At 39.8% G+C, this 26875-nt stretch overlaps 2 protein-coding genes across 2 annotated transcripts in view; one reads left to right on the plus strand and one right to left on the minus strand.

Moving 5' to 3' along the window:
• The first annotated feature begins 123 nt into the window (after positions 1 to 123).
• On the plus strand, positions 124 to 9834 carry ALDH5A1 (aldehyde dehydrogenase 5 family member A1). The gene is made up of 10 exons (XM_041475423.1): positions 124 to 384; positions 518 to 601; positions 1752 to 1922; positions 2057 to 2173; positions 2584 to 2727; positions 3588 to 3731; positions 4417 to 4575; positions 5894 to 6063; positions 6808 to 6866; positions 7019 to 9834. Exons 1-10 carry the CDS (start codon positions 139 to 141, stop codon positions 7222 to 7224), a joined length of 1500 nt encoding a protein of 499 aa, XP_041331357.1. The 5' UTR covers positions 124 to 138; the 3' UTR covers positions 7225 to 9834.
• A 6480-nt stretch (positions 9835 to 16314) lies between these two features.
• KIAA0319 (KIAA0319 ortholog) overlaps positions 16315 to 26875 on the minus strand; it is a 42561-nt gene continuing 32000 nt past the window's right edge. The window contains exons 15-20 of the mRNA XM_041475415.1: positions 25596 to 25755; positions 24149 to 24291; positions 23079 to 23201; positions 22019 to 22109; positions 17342 to 17433; positions 16315 to 16493 (exon numbers count right to left, since the gene is read on the minus strand). Of these exons, the coding sequence (XP_041331349.1) occupies positions 16315 to 16493; positions 17342 to 17433; positions 22019 to 22109; positions 23079 to 23201; positions 24149 to 24291; positions 25596 to 25755 (788 nt within the window). The remainder of the gene's footprint in view (positions 16494 to 17341; positions 17434 to 22018; positions 22110 to 23078; positions 23202 to 24148; positions 24292 to 25595; positions 25756 to 26875) is intronic.

Genomic DNA, 26875 nt, shown 5'->3' on the forward strand with positions numbered 1-26875 from the left:
TTGGACTTCGATGATCCCTGTGCGTTCGTTCCCACACAGGATACTCTGTGACTCTAGGCCTCCCCTCTCCCTACGAAGCGGGGGTCTCGATGGGCGCGGGACACGAGGCTCCGGGAAGCAGCCCGCCGCCGCTTCCTGATGCGCCCCGCGCCTCTCGCCCCGGGGCCGGCGCGGGCCGCCAGCCGGGCCCTGTCCGCCGCCCTGGTGCGCCGGGGCGGCCTGGTGGGCGGCCGATGGGTGGAGACGGCCGCCGCTTTCCCCGTGCAGGACCCGGCCAGCGGCGAGGAGCTGGGCCGGGTGTCCGACTGCGGGGCGGCCGAGGCGCGGGCGGCTGTGCGGGCCGCGCACGAAGCCGGCGCCGCCTGGGGCCGCCTCCCCGCCAAGGTGAGCGGCCGCGGGAGGTGGCGGCGAGGGGGCCCCGGGGCCGTCCGGTCCGCCCCGGTCGGGTCTCCCGGGGCCTCGCTTCCCCGTCCCTGCGTGCGGCGGCCGCGGCAGCCTTGTCTCTCCCTCCTCCCAGGAGAGGAGCGCGCGCCTCCGCAGATGGTACGAGCTGATGATGGAGAACAAGGAGGAGCTGGCGCGGATCATCACAGCCGAGAACGTGAGTGGGGCGGCGGGGGTGGGCACGGGCACTGCCCCGTGCTGGCACTCGCGCTGGGAAACCCAACACAGGCAGGCGAACAGGGACACCAAGTAAAAGTTACAGCCGTCAAACCTCTCCCTGCGTGCTTCACCAGTTAGCCATCATGTCCTTTTTAATAATTTTGGGCATATTGTGCACTCCCATTGCTGTGCTACATCAGTGGGTGACGTTTCAAACATTCCTCCTCCGGACATACATAAAGTGTATTGGTTTGATAAGAGTAGTACCTAATCAGAAGGAACCAGACCCATATTGTGCTTCATGGCATGCAAAAGCGTACATCCACCTGTGCCATGGTCCCCGTGGCAGAAATGTTTGTGACTGGGAAAAATCAAGCAAGTCTCCAAGTTGGATTCATACAGTCTCACTGAGTAGATTACAGTATCACTGAGTAGTCTGGGAGCTCACAAACTGGTGACCTTTTGGACAAAACCTTGCTGGAAGATACTTCAGCAGATCCTCTGTTGGGAAGGATAACCTGGCATAAATCTGACATAAACTTGTAACTGTTTTGACATGATTTGTGTCTTTCTTCAGAGTGGTAATAGCAGCTAAATTAGAGTTTGTAAATAAATGCATTCTACATTTGCTATTTCTCCTCCTTGTCTTGGGTCGATGGGCGCGGGACACGAGGCTCCGGGAAGCAGAAGCCCCCTCCCGCCCCCAGACCCCCCGCTACATTCCCACCCTCGCCCGGGCAGACTGGGCGCCCCTGGCCAGCTGCCACCCGCCGCCGTGCCCCGGCGAGACGCCGCTTCTGGCCCAGCCCCTCGGCAGCTCCTCCTCCGGGGCGGCGCGGGCGGGCCGTGCCGGGGCTGTGCCGGGCCCCGCCGCCTGTCGCCGGAGCGCCGCCATGGCCACCCTTGTCTTGGGCAGGTGTGAATCCAGGCACAGCATACAGATTATTGACTATACAATGATGGTATATTGAATCCACACAACTATTGCTGCTGCAATCATATAATCCTTGCTGGAAATCACAGTGTATGTCAGAGGGAGGGGATCATAAAGTACTCTGAAAATAAGAGAAACTCCAAAATTGCTTGAATTTCTTTGTATTGCTTCCGTTTGCTGCTTACAATGTATCTTCAATCTGATTTAATCAAAGGGGAAGCCTCTGAAAGAAGCACAGGGTGAAATCACATATTCAGCCTCGTTTCTGGAGTGGTTTGCGGAGGAGGCTCGGCGGATTTATGGTGATGTTATTCCAGCATCTGCAAAGGACAGAAGAGTCCTGGTGCTGAAGCAGCCAGTAGGAGTGGCAGCCATTATAACCCCAGTAAGCATATCTGAACTCTTCTGAGTCACGTGAAGGCTTTCAGCTCAGCCCCCCGTTCAAAATGTCACTTACTTCTGCAGAAACAGGAGGCAAAATTTTCCCAACTTTGATTGTACTATTTTCTCTCTTCCTAGTGGAATTTTCCCAGCGCTATGATTACCCGGAAGGTTGGTGCAGCTCTGGCAGCTGGCTGTACAGTAGTGGTGAAACCTGCAGAGGACACACCTTTATCAGCATTAGCTCTTGGGGAGGTGAGCTTTCAGTACTAAGATTTACCTCAACAATGGACTGATACTGTAAACAGGGAATCCAGATGAGCTTAGAAGTTAGCTCTGACCAGCTTCATATGTAAAGAAAGGACAAAGTGATTTGATGCAGGCAGGTGTTTTAGTTTAGTGAGAATCTTTGCAAATTGCCTCTAATATGGTCTTGAGCCTCAAAGTGGATGATACTCAAAATATCCTTATGTCTTTAATTTGGTTCTTTTGAACACAGACAGAGCAAAGCTGCTCTCTCAAGCACCTGTTCCTGGTTGTGCTGAGTCCTTTTGGCTTCCACTGGCTTACAGACTGTTTTCTTCAAAACAATGAACAATCATTAACTGACTATTCCTCTTACAAAATGCACTAATTATGCAAATTCTGTTTTTCTTTTGTTACAGCTTGCAAACCAGGCTGGAATCCCAGCAGGAGTGTATAATGTTGTCCCTTGTTCCAGACAACAGACAGCAGCTGTAGGGGAAGTTCTATGCACTGATCCATTGGTATCCAAAATATCTTTTACTGGCTCTACAGCAACAGGAAAGGTACATACGTGGACAGAATATCCTTGAAGATTGTTACTGTGATTATACTAGAAAGGTAGGGGGAAAGTGTGTGCCTTTATAGAGAGCCTTCTTTCCTGGCTGCTGTAGACAGATTGTCCAAATAATTGTGTAACTCTTGAGATACTGCTTATATGTTTTAGCATCAGTACTTCACAGAATGATGCCTATCTGTAATTCTTGATAACTGCCCTTTATTAAACTATAATGTGAACAGTCCTGTACACTATGTTCTTGGTCTATGTCATAAGGTGACAACACACTAATAAGAACACTGAAACTGAGTTTGAAAGGTGCCAGTCAAGAATGGCTTCAGCAGTTGAGAGAAAGTATTAGAGGAGTGAGGCCCTGGAATCTCTGCTATCAGCCGTAGTCAATAAGCAATCTTGTCACCATTTCTAATTGAATCACTAAAACTGCAGTGTGGCTACAAAATGACAGTTCTCTAGGATGGCTGTATGCAGAATGCAGCAAAAGTCTGATATCAAGGCAAATCATAATACCACATTCTGTCAGATCCTGGAAAACTTTCATAAGAGTAGCCAAGATTTTATTACCACAAAAAATAGAACAAACAAAAAAAAGTTGACAATATTAGTGTATAAAAGCTTAACCTGACCTGAAGTTCATAAAAATTTTTCTCTGCATTAGGCCTTGGCCAGAATTTCATCTTTAAAGATTTTAATGGATGAAAGTTGCTTTTGTTTTAGGAGATGGTCTAACACTGAGAAGATGCAGATTATTTCCTTGCTGGAGTTAATTTTTCACTCCATTGCATCCATGATTCCACTGTTCACATCTCTTAGAGGTACAGATGTGTGTGTCTCTTCTTTTGCCTACAGATCTTGCTGAAACACGCAGCTGGTACTGTGAAGAGAGTTTCCATGGAGCTTGGAGGACATGCTCCTTTTATTGTGTTTGACAGTGCCAATGTGGACCGGGCTGTCACAGGAGCCCTGGCTTCTAAGTATAGAAACTCAGGACAGGTGAGAAATTTTGTCCTTGTTTCTAGACAGTAAAGAGCTGTACATAAAGTTTAAGCTGTAAATAAGCTATTTTATGTAAAAGGAAAGCATAGAACACTTCATTGTGAAGAGAAAGGTGCTGCACTCACAAATGGCTCTGGGCACTAAAGCCAGTTACCAGCAAGTCTAAATAGCAACACTGAAATCCCATATATTTTTATCAGAGCAAAGGGGTAGCACAAATAAATAGGCTGTTGAAAGCACTTAGAAACAACTTTCAGGAAGAAAGCAAACTCAAACTCAGATAATTAAGGAGTTAGAAAAAAAGACCCCTGACCACTAAGTGTGACTTGAGTTTTTGATGCTCAGTCCAGCATTCTGCAGTCTAATTAGAAGGTATTTCATGCAGCGTCTGCATCTTCGTTGATCCATGTGCCTGAGTCCACAAAACTCACAAAACATTTTCACAGCAACTTAAGCAGTGTGACATACTTCACACACCCAGCTTGTTGAAGTTGTATTTCTGAAGTGAAAAGGGGTGGTGAAAGAAATGGCATAGCTGGGTAACAGCTTAGGATGAGGGAGGAGAGGCAGGGAACATCAGTGTAGTAACCTAATTCTGTGACGTGAAGGCCAGAATGAATTAATAGATGGATTAAATGCAGTATAAACGAACAGGGTTTTGCCTTATCTTGTTTGTTTTCAGACTTGTGTTTGTACAAACCGTTTCCTGGTGCAAAAGGGAATTCATGATGAATTTGTGGAAAAGTTTGCTAAAGCTATAGACAAAGAACTACATGTTGGAAATGGATTTGATGCAAAAACTACCCAAGGACCACTAATAAATGAAAAAGCAGTGGAGAAGGTATAAGTAAATATTTAATTTTTAACATTCTAATTTTCTTTTTATGATCCATAAAATAACTTTACATTTATGTTTCATCTTTTTCCCCTTGTTTTATTAGAGCATATTTGCAGTGTGGCTGGAAGTGTGTTCTGTCCCCCAAGTCCATGTGTACTTATAGACAAACAGATGTGGACATGTATCATTCATGTATCATCCCTCTGTTTCCTTTAAGGGAGAGGCCTCCTTTAGGATGAACTGAGTCCTCCTCATTACTCCCTAGCTGTTCTCATGTCCGTTCACTGAATTGGATACATTGTGAGAGCTGTACAGTGATCCTGCAGTTCTGAAGCACTGTGGTTGACAATTTCTTTTGAGGAGCAGTGTTTCTTTTTGGCAAAAGCTAGGCAGAATCATTTATCGGGGTTAAAAATACCAGAACTCTGGATGTTGTAATCACTTGAAACTTCATGTGCATGGTTTGGGTCTTCTGTTTTGGGTGACCTGCAACTCCAGGAATATTTATTTTTAAAAAAATCCTACTAAGTTGCATATTTTATAATGTTTCACTCTTCCTAAGGTTAAAGATTATTGAGTCAAGTGGCCCATACTGCATAAGATAGCACAGTTGTATGCAGGCTTGGTTTGAATCCATTATACATGAATGCTGCCAGATTCTCTTTATAAAAGAATGGGAAAATATTCAGTTATTTGAGAGACAAAGGATATAGTCCTTGAATTTCTTTCCTTCGCGTTTTCCCTTCTTGCATCACAAAAGTGTATCAGGTACAACTGTATATACAAATAAACAAACACTGTATATTGTTACTTTCTGTAATTTCTGTAATCTCAAAGGACAGTATTCTAGGTGGGGATTGCTACTTTAGTTTTCTTATTACTTTGTTGTCTTTAGATGAATTGTAAATATAGGGGGGTAGGTCGACTCATAGATGTAGCAAAATGTTCTTGCCAGTTTCATCTTGAGAGTTGTTTCTCTTTCCATGGCAAGTCATACACTTCATTTCCATAGTACTTGATCACTGATATAAGATTCAGTTTTTAGTCCTGCAAAGACTTTTTCTCACATTAGGTGTAGGCTTTTGATTTCTACAGAGAAGTGGGCTGGGGCCACATTCATAATTTTTCCCTCTGAAATTGTGTTAGACTGAGAGAAACAAGAAATGAAGAGAAATTAGATAATATTGAAAATGATGCTCTGCAAATTTTTCTCTTCAAATTTTTCTCTTAAATATTGGTAGAGTATTATTTCTTCATTGGGAAATGTATTATTGCTCATTCTTAAAAGCTGACTTGAAGATTTTTATTGTGCATACCTCAGGTAGAGAAACACATTAAGGATGCAGTTTCTCAAGGAGCATCTGTTGTGACTGGAGGGAAACGACACAGCTTGGGGAAGAATTTCTTTGAGCCAACATTACTAACTAACGTTACAACAAAAATGCTTTGCACCCAAGAGGAGACATTTGGCCCTTTAGCACCAGTTATCAGGTGAGATTATTAATTCCACAGATTAACAATTAAAAAACCAATGAAATACTATTTTGAATAAACAAAATTTGAAAGACAAAAAAGTATTTTTGTGTGATCACACAAGTCTTGTAAAAAGACATGTGAAATGTACATGTGAAAATGTACTTTGGATATGTGGCCTGTTTGTTTCTTTTTCTTGACCTGATCTTAGCATCTCTGCAACTTTTTGAAAATTAAAGTATCTCAGTGGCTAAGCAAGGCTAGATAGCAGCAAAACCTTCATCGGCTTCATGATCTGTGGCATGAAATAGGAGACAGGACTTTTGTCATGTGATTTGCTAGTCCTAAGCTTTTCTGACAGAGGGAGAGTTGGAGCTGTCTGTTCTCCTTAAAACCTTCCCTGCCTTTGTGCAGAGCAATTGGATGTGATGGAAGAACGTATATTAGTCTCTCAGACTTGAGAGTGCTGTGTAGTTGGGGAAATAGGTAGGCGTTAACCCATGTGGAGTAAATATCTCAGTACTGTCCAGCTACCTCAGGGTTATAAAGGCAGTCTTAAATACTTAACTGCAGTTTAAATTAACAGAAGAGGTAGACACTTCAGTGTTTCAAAATGAAAGTTAAATTAGCTTTTTAATGTACACTTTTGGGAAAACTAAAATGACATTTTAATTCCCAATAACACTGCTTCTTGTCAGTAAGTCAGCAAGACAGGAGGTGAACTGCAGGCCTTATTTTTATTTTTTCTTTTTCTGTTGACAGATTTGAGACTGAAGCAGAAGCTGTTGCTATAGCAAATGCAGCTAACGTGGGTTTAGCAGGTATGTTTCTCTGTCAGATAAGTGTATTTCTGCAGTTTTGTGAGCTTTAGTGCTGTGGGGTGATGATTTTGAATGTCATTAAGTCTCTTTTTCAGTCTTCTGCAATTGTTCTTACTGATTTTCACTCCTGTATCTCTGTGTCTGCACAACAGGATATTTCTACTCCCAAGATCCAGCTCAGATCTGGAGAGTTGCAGAACAGCTAGAAGTTGGAATGGTTGGTGTTAATGAAGGCATAATCTCGTCAGTGGAATGTCCTTTTGGTGGGGTAAAGGAGTCTGGCTTAGGGCGAGAAGGTTCAAAATATGGCATTGATGAATACTTAGAAATAAAATATGTCTGCTTTGGAGGATTATGAAAGCCTTCAAACAGCACAATCCCCACAACTTGGGAAAGAGTGCTGTTGTTTTTATTTTTTTTTGAGCCAGAAATATGTATGAATGCAACTTCTACCTTCATTAGAAATAATCAGCCCTGTCCTGTGTGTGCATAGAGATATCTATAGTATTCTGTGCTGCCAAATGTTTTTACATAGTCTTTGTTTATACATCCAGTTTTTCAGCAATGTGATCACAATGTCCATTATTTTTAGTAAAGAGTAGGGGTTTCTTGTCCCTGTGTAACTAGGAGAACTTTGAGGCTTGTGCATAATGAAAAGAGATTGTGACCTATAGCAAGGGAAACTAGACCACCATTTTTTACTACCTTTAGTAGTTCAGTGTGGATAAGGGAGGCTTTGGGATGGCAGTCTCCCTTTAGAATTTTGTGTAAATACTCACACTTTCTAATGTGGTTATTTGACCTTCTTTAGAAGCAAGTGTGTGGGATTTTTTTTTGGGGGGAGGTTTGTTTTTGTTAGTTTTTTTTTTGTTGTTGTTGTTTGTTTTTTGTTCTTTGGGTTTTTTTTTTTTTTAATTGTGGGAGAAATCTGCTGCTTACATTACAACAGGTGAAGAATTGTTTTGAGCTATATCTAGGCATCCATGTAAGCTCTCAGACAGCTTTTTCAGCACTGTTAATGCTGACTGCAGGGCTGCTTTAGGTTTTTGAGCAAAGAGGTGTACTTTGGGCTTAACAGCTTGCATGTCTAGGATGAAATATAGCCCTTGTTTGATGCCTGTTAGCCCCAGCAGTCCTGAGAACAGGACAGTCCAGGACAAAGAATTGCTGGCTTAGTGAGAAGCAGGAGGAAGAGAAGATACTCACAGGAACAACTTGCAGAATTAGTTGTTGGGGAGACTGTAAGGGCTGTGTGAAGAAAGCACAAGTGGTGACATGATGATCCAGATAAACTCCCTCTCTTCCATAAAAAGACCATGACTTTCCTTGGGTAGGAGTACAGTCCCTAATGTAAATATTGCACAGTGTCTAAAGGAACATAACTCCCTTCAAAGAACAGGAGCCCACATCCCTGTGAGCTTTGTTCTTGAATTGGATTTGTGGTTACACAGGTGAAGGTCTGTTAGAGAGGAAAGTTTAAAAACCTTTGAACATGGCTTATTTGTGACCTAATATAGATTTAAATAGTAGTGGTTAGAGGCGAGGCTTTGACCTTTGGCTTGACCTCACTATTCTGTCATCTTCAAAAGATGATGTAAGGCTTCCTTAGTATGAAATAAACAATGTTGTTAAAAACATTTTAATGGCAGTCAAACAAAGCACTTTAAATGTGTAATGTTAATTTGGTGAATAAATCAGCACAGCAGAAGTTAAGTGGAATAAATTTTGGTTTTGGTGTTCATTATGAAAAATAAATAAAGAAGGCAACAGAATCCTTCTTCCTATAAAGTAATGAATGTACCCTTTGAAATGAAATATTTTAAAATATTTTATCCCATCAGGCAAAGAGGTACCAGGTAACACAAGACTTGAAGAGGGAGGGAGAGCAAGCTGGAATGTAGTTTCACAGGGTTTTTATTTAAAGCGCACATAAAGTAGCATTGACTGTTACTCCTTATTTTTAATTATTTTTTTATGGTTGTATTTGTGTAGCAGTTGAGACCACGTGGGTCTGGAGCACATTATCTTTCAGTACTGTGTGCATCATGCCAACTGAAGGGCAGTTAACGGGTATTTACTGACCCTCCAGTAATTCCCCATGCACCAAACCCACATATTTGTGGTAGTGAGGACTTACTAGTACTGTTATCTGCGCTTGTCAAAAACACAAAAAGGATGGCCTCTTTCTACACTAGTTGCAAGAAATTTTCCTATACTCAACTTCTAAGTTAAACACACAGGCTGCCTGAATTTGGGGAATACAATGTGGGAGAAAGCTGTTTGCCAGCCTTGGCTACCGATGTGTTTAGTATTAATTGGAAAAAAAACAGATGGGTAAAAGAAGGTCATGCCTAGGTTCCAAGTTTCCACAACACAGTGATGCAGGCATAGTTACAGGTATTGTACACAGGTAGAATATCTGCCACTGAAATTCAGTTTTATCTGCCTGTGAACAGTACAAGGTCAAAATTAAAACCATCTCACAGCTGTATGACAGTGTAGTATTTAATGTGAATGTATTTCTTGGGACAGTGTGCAGTTGGAGGATAAATTATTTAACCCTTGCTCTCTTCACTACAAGTTACTGATGATGCATTGGTACATTTAAAATCTTAATGTTTTTTAATGTGCTTTTCTGATAATAAATAATACCTTTTACAATGCCTGATAACAAGCACAAACAATAATTAAAGATAATGTTTGTAAGAAACTTAAGAAATACTTTTGTCTAGATTGGATTGTGGTTGGATTCCAGCATACTGTCCTCATGTCAGTAAAGTCTACATCAGTTAAGCACCGAATAATCAAAGTTGTCTTCATAGCAAACGCTGTGATTCAACAAAAGACTTAACTTGAATTCTCACACCTGAGTTGTGTTGATTGCACTTGTGATAGTTTAGCAATTCCTGGATATTAAAACTGAGATTAAAAAAATGTTTTCAGTTAATAAATAACTTCTGTGAAAGCATCAGATTTTGTGGTTTATTATGTTATTCAGTGCTGAATTGACAAATTGACAGCAGCCACATTACGTTCAATCTCTCAGATTTGCACAGAAGACTTTCTTCTGACAGCTTTATCACTGGAAAAGACACCACTTCTTTGCATCCACATGTTCATATAGTGTGAGATTTTGGTACCCGCAATTACAGTCCCTTGAATCTAAATCAGATAGGTGAGACTACTTGGGCATAGTAATATGCCATCAGTCATTTTGTATGCCAGTCTTTTATGCTGAATCAAACATTTTAATCACAAAACAGATCAGAGTGTATTCCCTTCTTTTGTAATGTGATTACTTGCATTATTCTTTATTTCATTCATTAAGATTTAAAATAGAGTTTTGGGAGCTCTTTTACTTCTATTTATTTAATACAGTCTTGAAGCCTGAGAAACTGTTTAAATTTCCAACTTGACACAGTCATGGCCAAGTTTAATTTTATTTTCTTAAGTTACTCTTTAAACAGCTGTTTCACAAACATACACACACCCCCCACACGCCCACTGCCTGTCTTCTCTGTGTAATAAGCTCTCACGAAACTATGTTTACCTGTTCTACTAGATATTAACAACTTAGCTATCTTAAAGATTTAAGTATGGTGTTCAGAAGCTCTAAGTTATGTTTTACCACTTGTTTAAAGGGTTTCTAGTTCAAAACTTCCTGCTTAGGTCCTTCAGAAGAACTGTGAGAAGTTGGTGGTTTAGTCACTTCATCAGTGAGTGCCAAAGCTGCTTAGCAAAAGTGTCTGAAGTTGTTTTGGAATCATGCCAATTATCCTCTGCTGCACCACTTACTCATAGGGATGAGGGAAGGCTACTGCTATTACCAAATGTTCAGTGCAATAACAAAGGGGCAGATTCCATCCTTCAACAAAGGACACATATATCTCATCAGTTCATTCAGCTGCCAGGATTTCCTTGCAGTCCAGTGGCAGTTTTGAGGTACCACCTAGACTGTGGCACCGTGTATTCAAACAGACTTAAAAAAGTTGCTTTTCATGGTGATTTTTCTCCTTACAGAAAGACACTTGTATCTCGTAGCACCTTTTATTATCACTATTCGGCACAAACTTAATACACAATGATGGAAGGATTTTTCTTTTCCAGTTCAGAAACAAGCAGCATAAGCTACCCCTCTCTAACAGCATATTTTGGGTTATATTGCACACCTGTATCTCTGATTACTGCTAAGCAGCTGACTCAAGTATGGAATCTGTTACAGAGTAAGCCACAACACCCATGAAACCATCACACTTGGCATGACAGCTGGTGATACTTACACACAGCCAATTAAACCAAGGAAGGACAAGCACCACATTAAAATTTATTGTGAAGTGCAGTAAATCATTTTTTTCCTGCTCTCTGATCTACTCAATTATGTCACCTCTCTAGTAAAGACGCTTCTGCCAGTAGGGAGGGAAGAAATCAGCTACTGCATTGCTTTTTTGCTTGAGTATGGACAAGCTATGGAAGACGACGTATGTCTATGAACTTGGCCTGACTGTTGGATCCAATACAGAATACCATGCTTAAAAGAGTACCTGACAAGTTTCTAAAAGGAAAGACAAAACTTTATTAATAGTTACATAAATGTAGTAATTTCAGCTCAGAAATGGTTCCAGTTACAATACAATAGCATTTGCAATAAATAACATTTTCTAGAAACAGATTCCTAATACAAATTCTGTAATAGTTCACCCATCCACCCACAGGGAGAAGTGCTTTCATACAGAGACAAAATACAGATGTGCAGCTCATCTGCACCTGATTCATAGCCTGTACAAAAATCATTTGCCTTTGTTGCCTCCTTAAAATTTTATTTCTAAATTTTATATTTCCATCCTTTGCTTTGGGGAGTTAAGGATATAAAAGGTACATGAAATGGATTTTTCTTTGCTGCAGAAGTGTAGGATTAGTATTCAAGTTAGGGATCCCTGATAAGCAATAACTGACATTAAGAAACTAATTCATCTGTATCCCATTTCCCTTCTCCTGGAGGAACGTTTTCCTCTCTCAAATCTCACCTAACTGTCAGAAGACTAGACTTACTGTTCTTTTATTACTACCACCCTAAAGCTCCACCTGACTACTGCCCATTACCGGTATACTGGGGAGCAAAATTAGTTTCACTTGAGGTGAGCAGGAATAGATCAGGAATAAAAACAGGACTAGAACATTTGCCTAGGAACTCAATTATTTCCAGAACATCAGAGTTTCTGAGGAAAGTTTGCACCAACACAGAGAACACATGCATGCACTCACTGTCTCACTGTTAAGTTCCTTGCATGTGTGTGAACTTCTGATTGCCCAAAGGAGATAAAGCAAAGAAAAATCGACATCATATAAGCAAACAGCTGACAGCACAAAACAGATACTTGAACAGTACTTTTATCTGATGCATCTGACAGAGGGAGAGTAAGACTGTTTACTAAAAGGACGGAGTTGATAATCTATTCTTACAAAACAAGAATAACTATTTTTTGCCTATACAAATACACAATTGTCTGTAATTAGACATACTGCATTTTGCTTTGTTTTTTCTACTTAATATGACAGGTTGAACCACAGGACAGAGAATTTGGATGTGGATCTCAACAGATTTGCCAAGGTAAACTTTCTTCCATACTGTAGTATGATTCTAGTTAGGAAAATAAAATCCACAAGACAATTACCTGTTCGCAGCCATGGCAGTTTCGTGCTGTGTATACTGCATTGAATGCTACAATTGGATAGTGAACCTGTTTAATACTTAGGAAGTTTTTTTCCAAAATACACTTCTTCCTTAAAATGCAAAGATAGTTCTTTTACATAGCTGGATAATCCCTTGTGCATGTAAAATCAAGATGCAAATGAAAATCCAGTGCTTACACTTCAAGGCAATGAGGTACTGCAAGCATCACCACACTGCCTGCCTTCAGCAAGAGGCAGTATCTTAGCAGTGCCAAACTAAATTATTTATTTTCAGTAGACTCTGAGCCACACAGGACAAGCTCTATCTGGTCTCTTCTGCTTTTCAGTACAGATGAGTCCTTTGGGAATTTACAAATCAGGTGCTAGTACTCTTTCTGTATGTGAAGGAAAAACAGTGTGCAGCAGTAAATGTGAGGACTGAGAACCTGCTTGGAATCTACAATAACCTGAACGAAAGGATTAGAATCCAAATTCTGCCATTGTGTTTGCACCATTACAGCCAGTTTTCTGGCCCTTTCATTCAAGGTATGAACTAACATTCTGCAAGAAAGTAGTAGTTCTAGAAGTAGCAATTATTCTGAATCAAGATACAAGGCTTGCTACAGTCCCTCCTAAATTCCTGACAAACATGCTTGGCTAAGTGACATGAACATGATACCACAAATTCACAGAGCCAGAAATTATTGCTTTCAGCTTCTGTGCAAGTGCCACATATTAAAAGCAAGCCTGTTCTTATGATAAGAGGAATAACTCTCCTTCCAAGCAGGTAGAATAATCAAACAAGAATCAGAAGCAGCTGAAAAATTTAAACGATATTCAACTTTGAAAACACAGCTAAAATACTGTTAGCAACGAAGATGTTAAAGTATCATCAGAGAACTGAATTTACCAAGCAACTTCCACTTGCAAGGGCCTTATACAGTGAGAGATTGGTCTAGTATTTATTTGTTAGAGTGAGAAACACTTAGCCAAATCATGCATATGTTCTCATGGCCCATGAACTTAGAAGAGATCCAAAGATCTGGGCCCACCAGTGTGCGTCTGTGAGCAGGGGAATAGTCCTGGAAATTCTGCAGCATTAAGGAATACTGGTTTATGATTCCTAAAGTTGTTTTTACTAGAGAAACAATTCTTTATTTTAATGGGGTTTGTATGTTTGTTTGTTTTTTTAAAAAAAAGATATTTCAATACCTCCAAAGAAGAACATCTTAGGTTTCAGCACTGGCTTTAAAAACATAAAATAAACCCAAAAGACATAAGTCACTAATTTCACAAAACTGACAGATGCTGCAGACTGCACTGACATGTCCTAGAAGGTAAGCTATAGATAAAGGGACACTGGAGACAGTATTTAGCAGAAGCATCAATGGCAGCACAGCATGTACAAACTTGAAATTCTTTAGGCAACTTATTTCCTTGTTTAAAAATGCATGTTTTCAAGAGAATAATTCCTGCTAGAACATTCTGTCTAGTTGTTCATAATGGATTAAGTCCAACATTTGGATTTCACAGGAAAGAAATAAATTACTATTTTGAGTGGGCTTTAAGTTTTTTCAGAAATGCTTTAAAGTGAACACTGCTTTTATATGTTAACACATCTGGAGCAGGAACTGAAAGACATCAGGAGCTGACCTTGCTTTTGTTGACCAAGATATTTAAAAATATATATATACACATACACACTCACACTCTCAAGAAGAAGAGTGTGATAAAGCAGATTTGTTTCAAGAAATAGCCTAATCCCCCCATACACAGAGTTGAAACTTGGTTTCTGAATAAAGCAAATCATACCATTCATACTGCACTTCTTATGGGAAAAACATAGACAACACCTGTATTAGCCCTTTTTAGCTCTTCACAGCCTCTCCCACCACAATGACTCCTGCAGCCACACAAAGATCTCCAGAAAAATGCAGGGCTGGACACAGGGTAAATACTCCTCAGTGCTGAATTAGTTGCCTTAGGGACTGTTGCTGACTGCTCTTGATAATCAAAAGTATGAAACAAGTTATGAGCATGCTATGTTGCTGCAACTTTTGACTACTGATTTCTTCCAGCCTAGATAATTCTGTCTGTTGCTCAAGTCCATTAACAAGAGAAGCACAGAAGCCACAGTGTTCAACCTAGCTACTCTGTTGTGTCATTCTTCAAAGAAAGGATGGAGAAAGCCCGAAATCCTCAACTACATTATTCCTCATGATGGAAATGGGCTATGTACCTCCCTGACCCTTCTAACTGTCCCCCATGATCTCTATACTGCTCCATCCTCTGATAACTGGTTCTCTACCACTGTATTAAAAAATACCCAAAACAATACAAACTTCCAAAACATTAAAAAAAACCAAAACCAAAACAACCTCTTCAAAAATGCTCCCAGAGGAATGCTTTCTCCATCAAACACATTTTCCTCCATCTCAGCCCTAGACTTCAGTACATCCATAGAGTACCCCCAGGAAAAGCTGATGTCATGGCTAAACAATAGCACTGATACAGATACTCCCACAAGTGAGGCCTGAGTATAAAAGTCAGGTCTTCAGTTACGGATTTCAAAAGCAGTACTGGGGACATGATTTCAAAGCCTAACAAGCAGACTGTGAAAAAATTACCCAGACTGTGAACAAGAATGTCAGAACTGCAATACACCTACCCTTGCCAAAGACCAAAAAGGATCTCTTTAGGCCAATACATCCAGTCACTCAATAGCCAGAGAGGAAAAAGTCAAACAATCTCATGTTCAAGCTAAAACATTGCTCAATACCAATTACCACAACAATGAAAGTACAATGAACCTCCTGCTCCACACAGGGTATTTGCCACAAACATTTCACTGCACAAGCGCCCAGCACATCCTTTAATTGAGCACTTGATGCTGACAGATGAAAACACTTCAGCTGAGCATTTAATTTTAAAAGGTCCAGAGCTTCTCGAAGTGATCTAAAAAGGTTGTTTGGGATGCTCAAGGTGCATTGCACCAAGTCCTTCCTGCTACAGTTTCCTGGATGGACATGGCAGAGCCAAAGCAATTGGATCATTACAGAAGCAACCTAAGTCTGGATTTCCCTGCAGATATCACACCTCCTATGTGCATACAAGGAATGTTGCATCCTACAGGACACAGATATACTATGTTACATTACAGCTGATCCAGTGCAACTGCTCCAGTTGTTAACTTTCTCTGAAAACAAGAATGTTTTCACCCAGTGAACACTACCCTAGAAAAGGAAGTCCCAAAGTACAGATGGATAAAGACAATGCACTAAAAATGCCCTTTGTGTTTCCATCCTAAATTAAAAATTAAGATGGAGCCTGTGGCCACATAATGCTCTCTATAATTGTAAGGAACTTCATCTCTATTGCCTTTTGCTGTTGTAAACCACACCACTTCTCAAAGAGAGCATTAGGACACATATGAATCTGTATGTCATTGTTAGTTACCATAGTTTGTAGCAGAACAGCCCTGGCTAGTTTTGTAGCAGTGATATAGAAAAAAGGCCTTTTGAAGTTCAAACATTCAGCACAGAACATGCAAGAAATAAGATGTGCTTTTTCTTGTTCCTATAATGGTGACAAGAGGAATTAGCTGACCATCTAATCCTTTCTCCCTCCTTCTGCCTTTCCCTACCTGTGCTAAAAATTTACCCTTTAATCTGCAATTAGTTGATATTTTAGGAAGATTTTTGTTCTGGAAAAACAGAAGTGGGCCAGCATGTTTCAGATGTGTCACAGCAGTGTGTTCTGTGCTTTTACTCTCATTCAGTTATCTGTCTTTGGAGCTGTAGTTGAAGGAAACTCCATTTCTGATGGACCCATTTATAAGTGTTCTAGAATTCTCTCTTTCAATCTTTTCTCTGCTGAAGATAGTGTCCTGATCACTGTCAAACTCTGACTCAGAGACCATCAGACTGGAGTTGTGTTCTGTACTTCTGTGTTTTATACCTGACAATAAAAAAGCAAAACAAACTCATTAGAAAGGCTTGGATTTTTAGTAGCCTACTACCATCTTCTTCCCTGCTGTGATATGAATGGCAAGTGAAAACATTCTCTGAAGTGCAATGCAACAGCATACATCAATACAAAAACTGACTTTAGAAGTATCATATACCATTTCAGATACTCTTATGACTTCATTGCAGGCCCATCAGTTTACGACTCTGAAATGTGAATATATGTATTTAAATTTAAATGTAGTTAAACAACTAGATTATCTTAGTACATACCCAATATATTTTTAATGTCTTGAATCTGGAATCAGTCTGTCCACTCAATGACCTTATTAACATGAGTGGCAATGAAAGGTCATGATTTCTACAGAAATATTATCTCTGTCTTTCTAGGACAGCAAATTCTCAGAATGATTTTGTTTCCTTGGATTCCAAAATTTCCCTTACTAAAAACTGAAAGTCAGGTAAATTAAAATACATGTAATCAGCAGCTGACATCTACTGAAGTCTAACAGGGCACTGATGGGTCAGTAGGGAACTGCTGTGCAGCCGCAAAACCAGCTCCAAATTAAAGCATGTGCAGAGAAGGAAGGCTTACATGGAGAAAGTCTGTGGAGCACTTGAATGTTCAAATTAAGATGAACTCTGAAGCTCAGAGCACAGGCTGAGCCCAAGGCTTTATTAAAGAAATTAACTGATTCTCCCCCAACCACTTCGCTGTCTGTCTCTGCCATTCCCAAATTTGCAGGCCTGCTTCTGGGCTCCTCCTGCCTACAGTATCAATTCAGACACACTGGCTGCACACTTGGTGGGTGAGCTCCCAGGCTGCCATACATCACGTACCATATTTGGGCCGTAGCTCCATTCTCTCCTGTTCGTCTATGTTATCTAAGATGGTGTATTTTGTTTTCTTTCTTATCTTTGTCCTCTTCCTGCTAAAAATATAGCAACCAAAAAGACATTAAATTCTCATATACACATATAAATCCGCATCCCCCCCTTCCTTTTCATATACATACCCCAAAATACAGAATGTCATTGTACTTTCTCACCTCCACTTAAAAATATTGCTAGTTTATACCTGAATAAGGCAGTTGTACAATATGGACAAGACAGTAGAGCTAATTTTCATCGATATAAAAAGATGAAGAAAGCAAGGTAGATTGACTTGCTCTCCTAAGCCACAGCTTGTTCAATTTCAGCATAGTAACTACAAACATGGTAGATGAATATTCATGTACCTCCACAGTTCACAATGGAGAAGCTACCTTACTGCTCAGCCAGCATTAGAGCAACAGCTAGCCTTGGCCTCCCCTCCATGATCTTCTGTAGAATTCATATGGCAACTCAAAGTTTTTAAAAACTCCAAATCTCCAGCCACATCTTGAGTCTACACTGTCTTTTTCCTTCTGCAAGGCAAAGGGAATCTCTTGACATTCTGTCCTGTGCTGTAATTCCCTTCTCTTTCACATGGATCTGTATCAACCAGCCCTCACTCTCAGGCATAAGCCATATGAGGACAAAGGACAGAAGCAGGTGAACTTAGAAAAAAATCCCTCAAATAATCATCCAATACACAAGCCTGTGAGGCTCCACTCCACACTGTGGGAGTGGAATGGGACACATTTTACTATTAAAGTTTTCTATTAACAGCGCTGTTCCTTCAACCATAAAAATAAAATTGGTATCACTCCTACACATCCTTTACATACTGCAAAGACACACTAGAAAAAGATGAAAATCCAGAAAGATTTTGATGGCATTTTATTTTTGCTAACACCTGAACAAGCTATCTATTTGCTGAGCTGTTTGAGCTGCAGCAAAAACACTTGCTCTAGTGACAGAACTTGCAAGGGCTTGTCACTTGAAAAAGAATTTATCAGCTCACTAAGAAAGACTGGAGGGGAGGCAGGGAGGGAAACAACATTCAGTAGTATGAATGCTCCTGTTTAAGGAAAGAGAAAGCAAGAAGTCTGCATGACTGAGATCACTAGAGTACTCCTTGCCTGTAAGCCACATGTAGCCTGGGCACTCATCCTTCTTGTCCAAAGGATAAAACAGACTGGGAGCAGATCCTTTCCCATGGCCTAGAACATGCCTACATCAGTGACCTTCAGGGTGTGCCTTTTGCTTTTTTAGCATGGAGTACCTGCAGGACTCAGCAGGAGACTGACGATCTGCAGTATACTCTCAGCACTTTAACATTGATTATCACTTAATATGAAGGATAATGCAACATTAACTTTTTGGTTTTCATAATGCAGAAGAGCATAGACACACAAATAGATACTCCTTTTTTTGAAAAGAAGTGTGTGTCTACGGAATCAGCTACAGAAAGCTCCTCACATGTCCAAAATGAGCTCCATGGTTTTGTGGTATGGACTGGACTAAAACATGGCAGTTGTGTGCAATTTTTGTGTACACCCCATCAAAAAGAAACACAAATCATGTACCTTTTACAGCAGCAGATGCAGAACCAGGCAAACCCTACCAGGACCACAATCAAAATAAAAACAGATACAGTCACATAGAGTATACTCCACTCTGAAAAAAGAAACACAACAGTGCTTTGTAAGGTCATACAAATAGAATAACTTCTAATACAACTCCATTAAAATAACCAATCCTGAGGAATGGGGAGTGACAACAGGAATGTGGGAAAACTCGGCACCAACATATTCAGATGAATTCCTAAAAATCTTCAAACTTTAAGATTAGAAGTGCACATTAGCTATACTATTGGATATTAGATACTCTCAAATACCTTTTACAATCCCAAGATATCTGAATTCTATGTGAACTGGCAGTCCTGCAAAGGGTCATGGTTATCACCTCAGTTATCATTCCCTAACTGAAATAAAAAGTGGTGCTCTGGGTCTGGCACTTTAGTAGTGCTTCAGAAGAGGAACTGATTAGACATAGATCCTTCTAGCTGCACATTTATATTTATAAATCCAGGAAAACAGGAAAGGATACAGAGAGATGTGCAATCATTTGAACTCCAACATGTGTGTACTCACAGTTGTCAGTGTTATCAGGTTCTAAAGGTCAGTATTGGTCAGTCTGGAAGACTGGTGTCTTCTTTGCTTAGATCAGATCATATTCTGGCACAGATGCATCAACCACCCACTCAGAGAAATTGAAATTGCTGGCTCTTTTTGCAGCTTTGCAACAGCCCTACTCAAAAGCTTTGCAATGCCCATGTTATTCAACAAATCCTCCAACCGGCCCCAAATTGTTGCAAAATCTCCCTCCAATTACCAAGTTTTTCAAATTATTTCATCAAATAGTGATTCTCTTCAAAATTTAGGCTACTACTGTCAAGATATCATTTCAAGAAATTTTTCAAATATCTTTCTATAGAAAGGTATTGTTGGGCTGGAAAACACAGACTGTTTTAGTCTTCCTTCAGCATCTACCTCTTAAGTATTCCCCATTCTGAGAACAAATAATTGACAGCCTCACATGACAGCAAGTTACTCTTGAAAGGCATCCCGCAACACCAAAACTCACCACAATTACTCTCTCCATCATTTAGATAACGATGAATCAAGTTTTCCATCCACAGCTGGTAGCAAATGCAGCGCTTTGTTATGGGGTCACAGTGCCCATGTCCAGAGCATTTCAAAAGACAGGCTGAGAACAGAACCAAACAAAGGGTCCATTGTGTAAATGGACAACTTGTCATACATCCTCTTATTGTTAGACTAGATTGGTAGCAAAACATCTGGCTCATAACACTGTGATATGTTTTGAAACTCCCTTTCCTTTGGGGTTATGTGTCAAATAGATCTATAGTCTAGCAGACTGCTGGCTGTGTAGAGAAAGAATGTTATCAGAGCATATTTATAACAGAACAACAGCCTTTTCAGTCAGAAAATCAACACAGAATTTACTAAACAATCAGTGACTATTTTATCAGCAGAGCTTGCTTACTTTGTTTGTATTTGAATTGCTGTGTCCTGATTTTAAATTATGCAGAAGTTATGTCTATAATACCTAAGGATCATAAAGGGTTGACATTACTTATGAAGCTTAAAATAAGCTTAAAAGTTCAAGCATCTTTTTGGGCAAAATAAAGAGTTCATTATAGGAAACCCCAGTGTACTTTCTCACCTCCACTTAAAAATATTGCTAGTTTATACCTGAATAAGGCAGTTGTACAATATGGACAAGACAGTAGAGCTAATTTTCATCGATATAAAAAGATGAAGAAAGCAAGGTAGATTGACTTGCTCTCCTAAGCCACAGCTTGTTCAATTTCAGCATAGTAACTACAAACATGGTAGATGAATATTCATGTACCTCCACAGTTCACAATGGAGAAGCTACCTTACTGCTCAGCCAGCATTAGAGCAACAGCTAGCCTTGGCCTCCCCTCCATGATCTTCTGTAGAATTCATATGGCAACTCAAAGTTTTTAAAAACTCCAAATCTCCAGCCACATCTTGAGTCTACACTGTCTTTTTCCTTCTGCAAGGCAAAGGGAATCTCTTGACATTCTGTCCTGTGCTGTAATTCCCTTCTCTTTCACATGGATCTGTATCAACCAGCCCTCACTCTCAGGCATAAGCCATATGAGGACAAAGGACAGAAGCAGGTGAACTTAGAAAAAAATCCCTCAAATAATCATCCAATACACAAGCCTGTGAGGCTCCACTCCACACTGTGGGAGTGGAATGGGACACATTTTACTATTAAAGTTTTCTATTAACAGCGCTGTTCCTTCAACCATAAAAATAAAATTGGTATCACTCCTACACATCCTTTACATACTGCAAAGACACACTAGAAAAAGATGAAAATCCAGAAAGATTTTGATGGCATTTTATTTTTGCTAACACCTGAACAAGCTATCTATTTGCTGAGCTGTTTGAGCTGCAGCAAAAACACTTGCTCTAGTGACAGAACTTGAAAGGGCTTGTCACTTGAAAAAGAATTTCTTATCAGCTCACTAAGAAAGACTGGAGGGGAGGCAGGGAGGGAAACAACATTCAGTAGTATGAATGCTCCTGTTTAAGGAAAGAGAAAGCAAGAAGTCTGCATGACTGAGATCACTAGAGTACTCCTTGCCTGTAAGCCACATGTAGCCTGGGCACTCATCCTTCTTGTCCAAAGGATAAAACAGACTGGGAGCAGATCCTTTCCCATGGCCTAGAACATGCCTACATCAGTGACCTTCAGGGTGTGCCTTTTGCTTTTTTAGCATGGAGTACCTGCAGGACTCAGCAGGAGACTGACGATCTGCAGTATACTCTCAGCACTTTAACATTGATTATCACTTAATATGAAGGATAATGCAACATTAACTTTTTGGTTTTCATAATGCAGAAGAGCATAGACACACAAATAGATACTCCTTTTTTTGAAAAGAAGTGTGTGTCTACGGAATCAGCTACAGAAAGCTCCTCACATGTCCAAAATGAGCTCCATGGTTTTGTGCTATGGACTGGACTAAAACATGGCAGTTGTGTGCAATTTTTGTGTACACCCCATCAAAAAGAAACACAAATCATGTACCTTTTACAGCAGCAGATGCAGAACCAGGCAAACCCTACCAGGACCACAATCAAAATAAAAACAGATACAGTCACATAGAGTATACTCCACTCTGAAAAAAGAAACACAACAGTGCTTTGTAAGGTCATACAAATAGAATAACTTCTAATACAACTCCATTAAAATAACCAATCCTGAGGAATGGGGAGTGACAACAGGAATGTGGGAAAACTCGGCACCAACATATTCAGATGAATTCCTAAAAATCTTCAAGCTTTAAGATTAGAAGTGCACATTAGCTATACTATTGGATATTAGATACTCTCAAATACCTTTTACAATCCCAAGATATCTGAATTCTATGTGAACTGGCAGTCCTGCAAAGGGTCATGGTTATCACCTCAGTTATCATTCCCTAACTGAAATAAAAAGTGGTGCTCTGGGTCTGGCACTTTAGTAGTGCTTCAGAAGAGGAACTGATTAGACATAGATCCTTCTAGCTGCACATTTATATTTATAAATCCAGGAAAACAGGAAAGGATACAGAGAGATGTGCAATCATTTGAACTCCAACATGTGTGTACTCACAGTTGTCAGTGTTATCAGGTTCTAAAGGTCAGTATTGGTCAGTCTGGAAGACTGGTGTCTTCTTTGCTTAGATCAGATCATATTCTGGCACAGATGCATCAACCACCCACTCAGAGAAATTGAAATTGCTGGCTCTTTTTGCAGCTTTGCAACAGCCCTACTCAAAAGCTTTGCAATGCCCATGTTATTCAACAAATCCTCCAACCGGCCCCAAATTGTTGCAAAATCTCCCTCCAATTACCAAGTTTTTCAAATTATTTCATCAAATAGTGATTCTCTTCAAAATTTAGGCTACTACTGTCAAGATATCATTTCAAGAAATTTTTCAAATATCTTTCTATAGAAAGGTATTGTTGGGCTGGAAAACACAGACTGTTTTAGTCTTCCTTCAGCATCTACCTCTTAAGTATTCCCCATTCTGAGAACAAATAATTGACAGCCTCACATGACAGCAAGTTACTCTTGAAAGGCATCCCGCAACACCAAAACTCACCACAATTACTCTCTCCATCATTTAGATAACGATGAATCAAGTTTTCCATCCACAGCTGGTAGCAAATGCAGCGCTTTGTTATGGGGTCACAGTGCCCATGTCCAGAGCATTTCAAAAGACAGGCTGAGAACAGAACCAAACAAAGGGTCCATTGTGTAAATGGACAACTTGTCATACATCCTCTTATTGTTAGACTAGATTGGTAGCAAAACATCTGGCTCATAACACTGTGATATGTTTTGAAACTCCCTTTCCTTTGGGGTTATGTGTCAAATAGATCTATAGTCTAGCAGACTGCTGGCTGTGTAGAGAAAGAATGTAATCAGAGCATATTTATAACAGAACAACAGCCTTTTCAGTCAGAAAATCAACACAGAATTTACTAAACAATCAGTGACTATTTTATCAGCAGAGCTTGCTTACTTTGTTTGTATTTGAATTGCTGTGTCCTGATTTTAAATTATGCAGAAGTTATGTCTATAATACCTAAGGATCATAAAGGGTTGACATTACTTATGAAGCTTAAAATAAGCTTAGAAGTTCAAGCATCTTTTTGGGCAAAATAAAGAGTTCATTATAGGAAACCCCAGTGGCCTGTGTATATTGCAAAGATTAGAAGACTAGATGGTAACACAGCTATCACCCATTTTGCCTGATATAGGCAGACAAAAACAAGTTAGACGACAAGCCTATTTACTGAACACTAAAAGCCCTGAAGGAAGTATAGACATGAAACATATCTACTTTATGGCTATATTAAGTTTTGCACATCTTCTAAGAAAAGGTATCTTTATCCTCATTCCACAGGCCTTCCTGATGCAGACCAGATTAAGATGTGCTTTCGCCTGCTGATACAGATGATGTCTTTTAAGAGTGACTGACACCAGTCTACCTACCACAAATCATGAAGCATTTTAAGTATTGTCCTCAACATCATCTTTTGTAAAGCTACACCCACCAAGCCCAGACACCAGATGGCAGACAGAAAGACTTCACGTGGTGTTTCCAGGTGCTGTGTTAGCCAAATGTCTGCAAAGCTCTGAGATAGGCAAGCACAGTCCAAAACATACCAGCTGTGTCAACTCGCAGGACTTTAAAAAGCAAGAAGTCAGCCTTCTGTTTCAAAAGCTGCACATGCAGAGTCCGTGAGACATCTGATGCCTTGATCACCGTGGAAGGATGCCCGTTCTGCACGTAAAACACAACTGCGGTGCTGCAGAAAGAACAGCTAAGGTTAGGACTGCTGTCACAGACCGCTTTTGTCAGGCATTCAGCAATAAAGGCATACAGTGTTTAGTCTTTTTTGCTTCTGGAAAGCCAACATCACCACTGATAAAGATTAGGGAACTCAGTGGAGCACTCAAATGATCTTCATTCTGAGCTGGAAATACCAGCAGTTCTTGGGATTTTCAGTTTCACAGAAGACAGAGGAAGATAACATCAAATATAATTCCCTCCATGGTCTTCCTGACTTTTGCTTTAAGTATGTATACATTTGCTTTCTCCACTGTCATACAGAGCCTGTCACAAAACACTCTGAAGCAATTTCAGTAAATTTAGGATACTGAATTTAATAGGAGAAAAAACTCAGAAGCAAGGAATCCAGAGAACTTCATGCGGAAGCCCTCCTGCCCTGTTATCCACAACTTTTAAGTTGGGTGGTGTTGTTCTCACCCTATATCAGACACTTCAGGGAACATTTTAATTTGAAAAGCTGTGATTAAAAATATCATGGCTATAAATGGTAGACTTTCCACACTGTGTTTTTAAATTTTAAGAAGCTCCCCAAAAGCTAAACAAGTTTTAAATTACAAAGTGATTGACAACAAGTAATTTAAAGCTAACTCATGAAAACTGGTTCTACCAATCATGCTGAGAAGTTCCTCAGGGTACACACAGCCATCTCTAGCATTCTACACCAAGTGGAGGGAGTATTTCTTCTTCACGGTAAAATACAACATTTAAGAGAATCCACTGTGGAATTTGCTGTGCAAAAAATGGATTTTCATCACCAGTTACTTGGGAAAATGTTTATAAAATATATTTTTATCCTTAAAATATTTAAGGATATCAAAACCATGGAGAAGAAGCAGAAAAAAAAGGGGAAATAAAATAGGTTTGATTAAACAGAGCTGGAACCTTATTTTGAAATACAATACATGCTTCACTGTGAGAAAGTCTCTTTATCTCACTCCATCCAACATTTGGAAAAAATAGCAGCACTGTATGGAACAAAGACACTGAAATTTATATGCATGCACTTTCTTTAAAGTAAAAAAAAAAATTGTACAGAAGAAATGGGATTTTTTAAAAACAAAACACATAATTTCTGAGTCTCTACAGAGTTTACTTCATCAATTTTCTGCCACAGAACAAATTTACCTTTTTAAGTATATTCTGTTGAGAAGTATAGCATTTTTTGTCATCTTAGGAAAGATTATTTTGCAACTAATTATGAGCAGTGAGAGAGGCAAAGTATATCACAAGTCTTTCTGGCACAATAGGACATCTTTGTACCTTATATCTGAGTAGGCTTGTATCTTCTGAACTTTGATATCTGAATCCAAAACATTCAGCAGTACAGCCAACTGTCTCACCAGAGTGTCCTTCTGCTGCTCACTTAGCTGTCCCACTCCAACCTGCAGGATCAGCTCCACCAGACCACTCCTTTTGGGATCTGACAGAAGAAGAACATGCTATTCCTTCAGAGCCTGGCAAGTATTTCAGTACCAAGCACATGCAGTACTTAAAGCATTTATTAACACTAGAGTTTTCTGCATAAGACCCATATCACTGATAAGCCAGCTCTTTTGTGTTCTTAGAGAAGTACTCAGCTTATTTTGTCATATCATCTATGAAACAAACCTAGTGAGTCCTAAGATAGTAACCCATCCTATCAATAGAAATAAAGTACATTGGGATGCACTTTCAGCATTTACACATTTCCGTGCAGAAGAGCAACTTCTGCTCTCCTAAATGCTGCCACCTTAAAGTCAGAGGTAAGCACTAGATGAGTCAAATTACCAAGTTCCCTGATAGTAATCTACTGCTGACAACTGAGGAAAAGGGAGCCAAAGATGGACCTGTATTTTAGCATGCAAGACAGTGAACAAGTCTAAATCAGGATGGTAAATCTGAGAAATATCAGGTATGTTTACCCTGTCTACCCTTACAAACTGAGGTTTCTGTTATATGGTGCTTGAACTTCTAGAGTGCCTTGCAAACAAAACAAACTTCACAGATATTGCATGAGAGTCATAATCCAATTACTATGACTACATTCAATAGTAAACTGAGGAACAAAAATAAAATAGTTGCCCTGAAGCCAGATAAACAAGGTATCTCTGACAGACCAAAGATTTCAGATTCTTTTCTTGAGACTTCAACTTCCATCATTTAGCTATTTCACATGCATTTCCAACCCCCTGAAATTCTTTGAGGAATTTTTTGGTCTTTCAGGATAAAAGAAGAAAAACAAACAAAGCCACACTTTCAACCATCAAACAGCAGCATTTGTACTTAAATTCAATGGTCAGCTCCCATCTCCTTCTATTGGCCAAACTAATTAACAATCAGAAAAAGAAACATAAAACCTACAATTAATGAGAAGCAACAAAAGCCTAATGAAAATATTAACTAGTAAGTATAATTTTTATTCATTTATGGTCCTAACTGTAGCAACTGTAGTAGTTAAGAATCCTTATGCCACCTTTTAACACACTTGGGCCTAGTCACAGAACAGTAAGAAGGCACAAAGAGAGAGACCTGTTTGCTCTGTTTTAACTTGAGAGATTCTC

Source organism: Pyrgilauda ruficollis, unplaced genomic scaffold (assembly GCF_017590135.1).
Source record: "Pyrgilauda ruficollis isolate IOZ18807 unplaced genomic scaffold, ASM1759013v1 scaffold35, whole genome shotgun sequence".
In the NCBI taxonomy this organism is placed as follows: Eukaryota; Metazoa; Chordata; class Aves; order Passeriformes; family Passeridae; genus Pyrgilauda; species Pyrgilauda ruficollis.

Excerpts from the sequence above, each read along its gene's own strand:
- ALDH5A1 (XM_041475423.1), top strand. The coding sequence starts at position 139 with ATGCGCCCCGCGCCTCTCGCCCCGGGGCCGGCGCGGGCCGCCAGCCGG. Across the intron at positions 1,923-2,056 it reads TGGCAGCCATTATAACCCCA|TGGAATTTTCCCAGCGCTAT; the intron begins GTAAGCATATCT and ends CTCTCTTCCTAG. Across the intron at positions 4,576-5,893 it reads ATGAAAAAGCAGTGGAGAAG|GTAGAGAAACACATTAAGGA; the intron begins GTATAAGTAAAT and ends TGCATACCTCAG.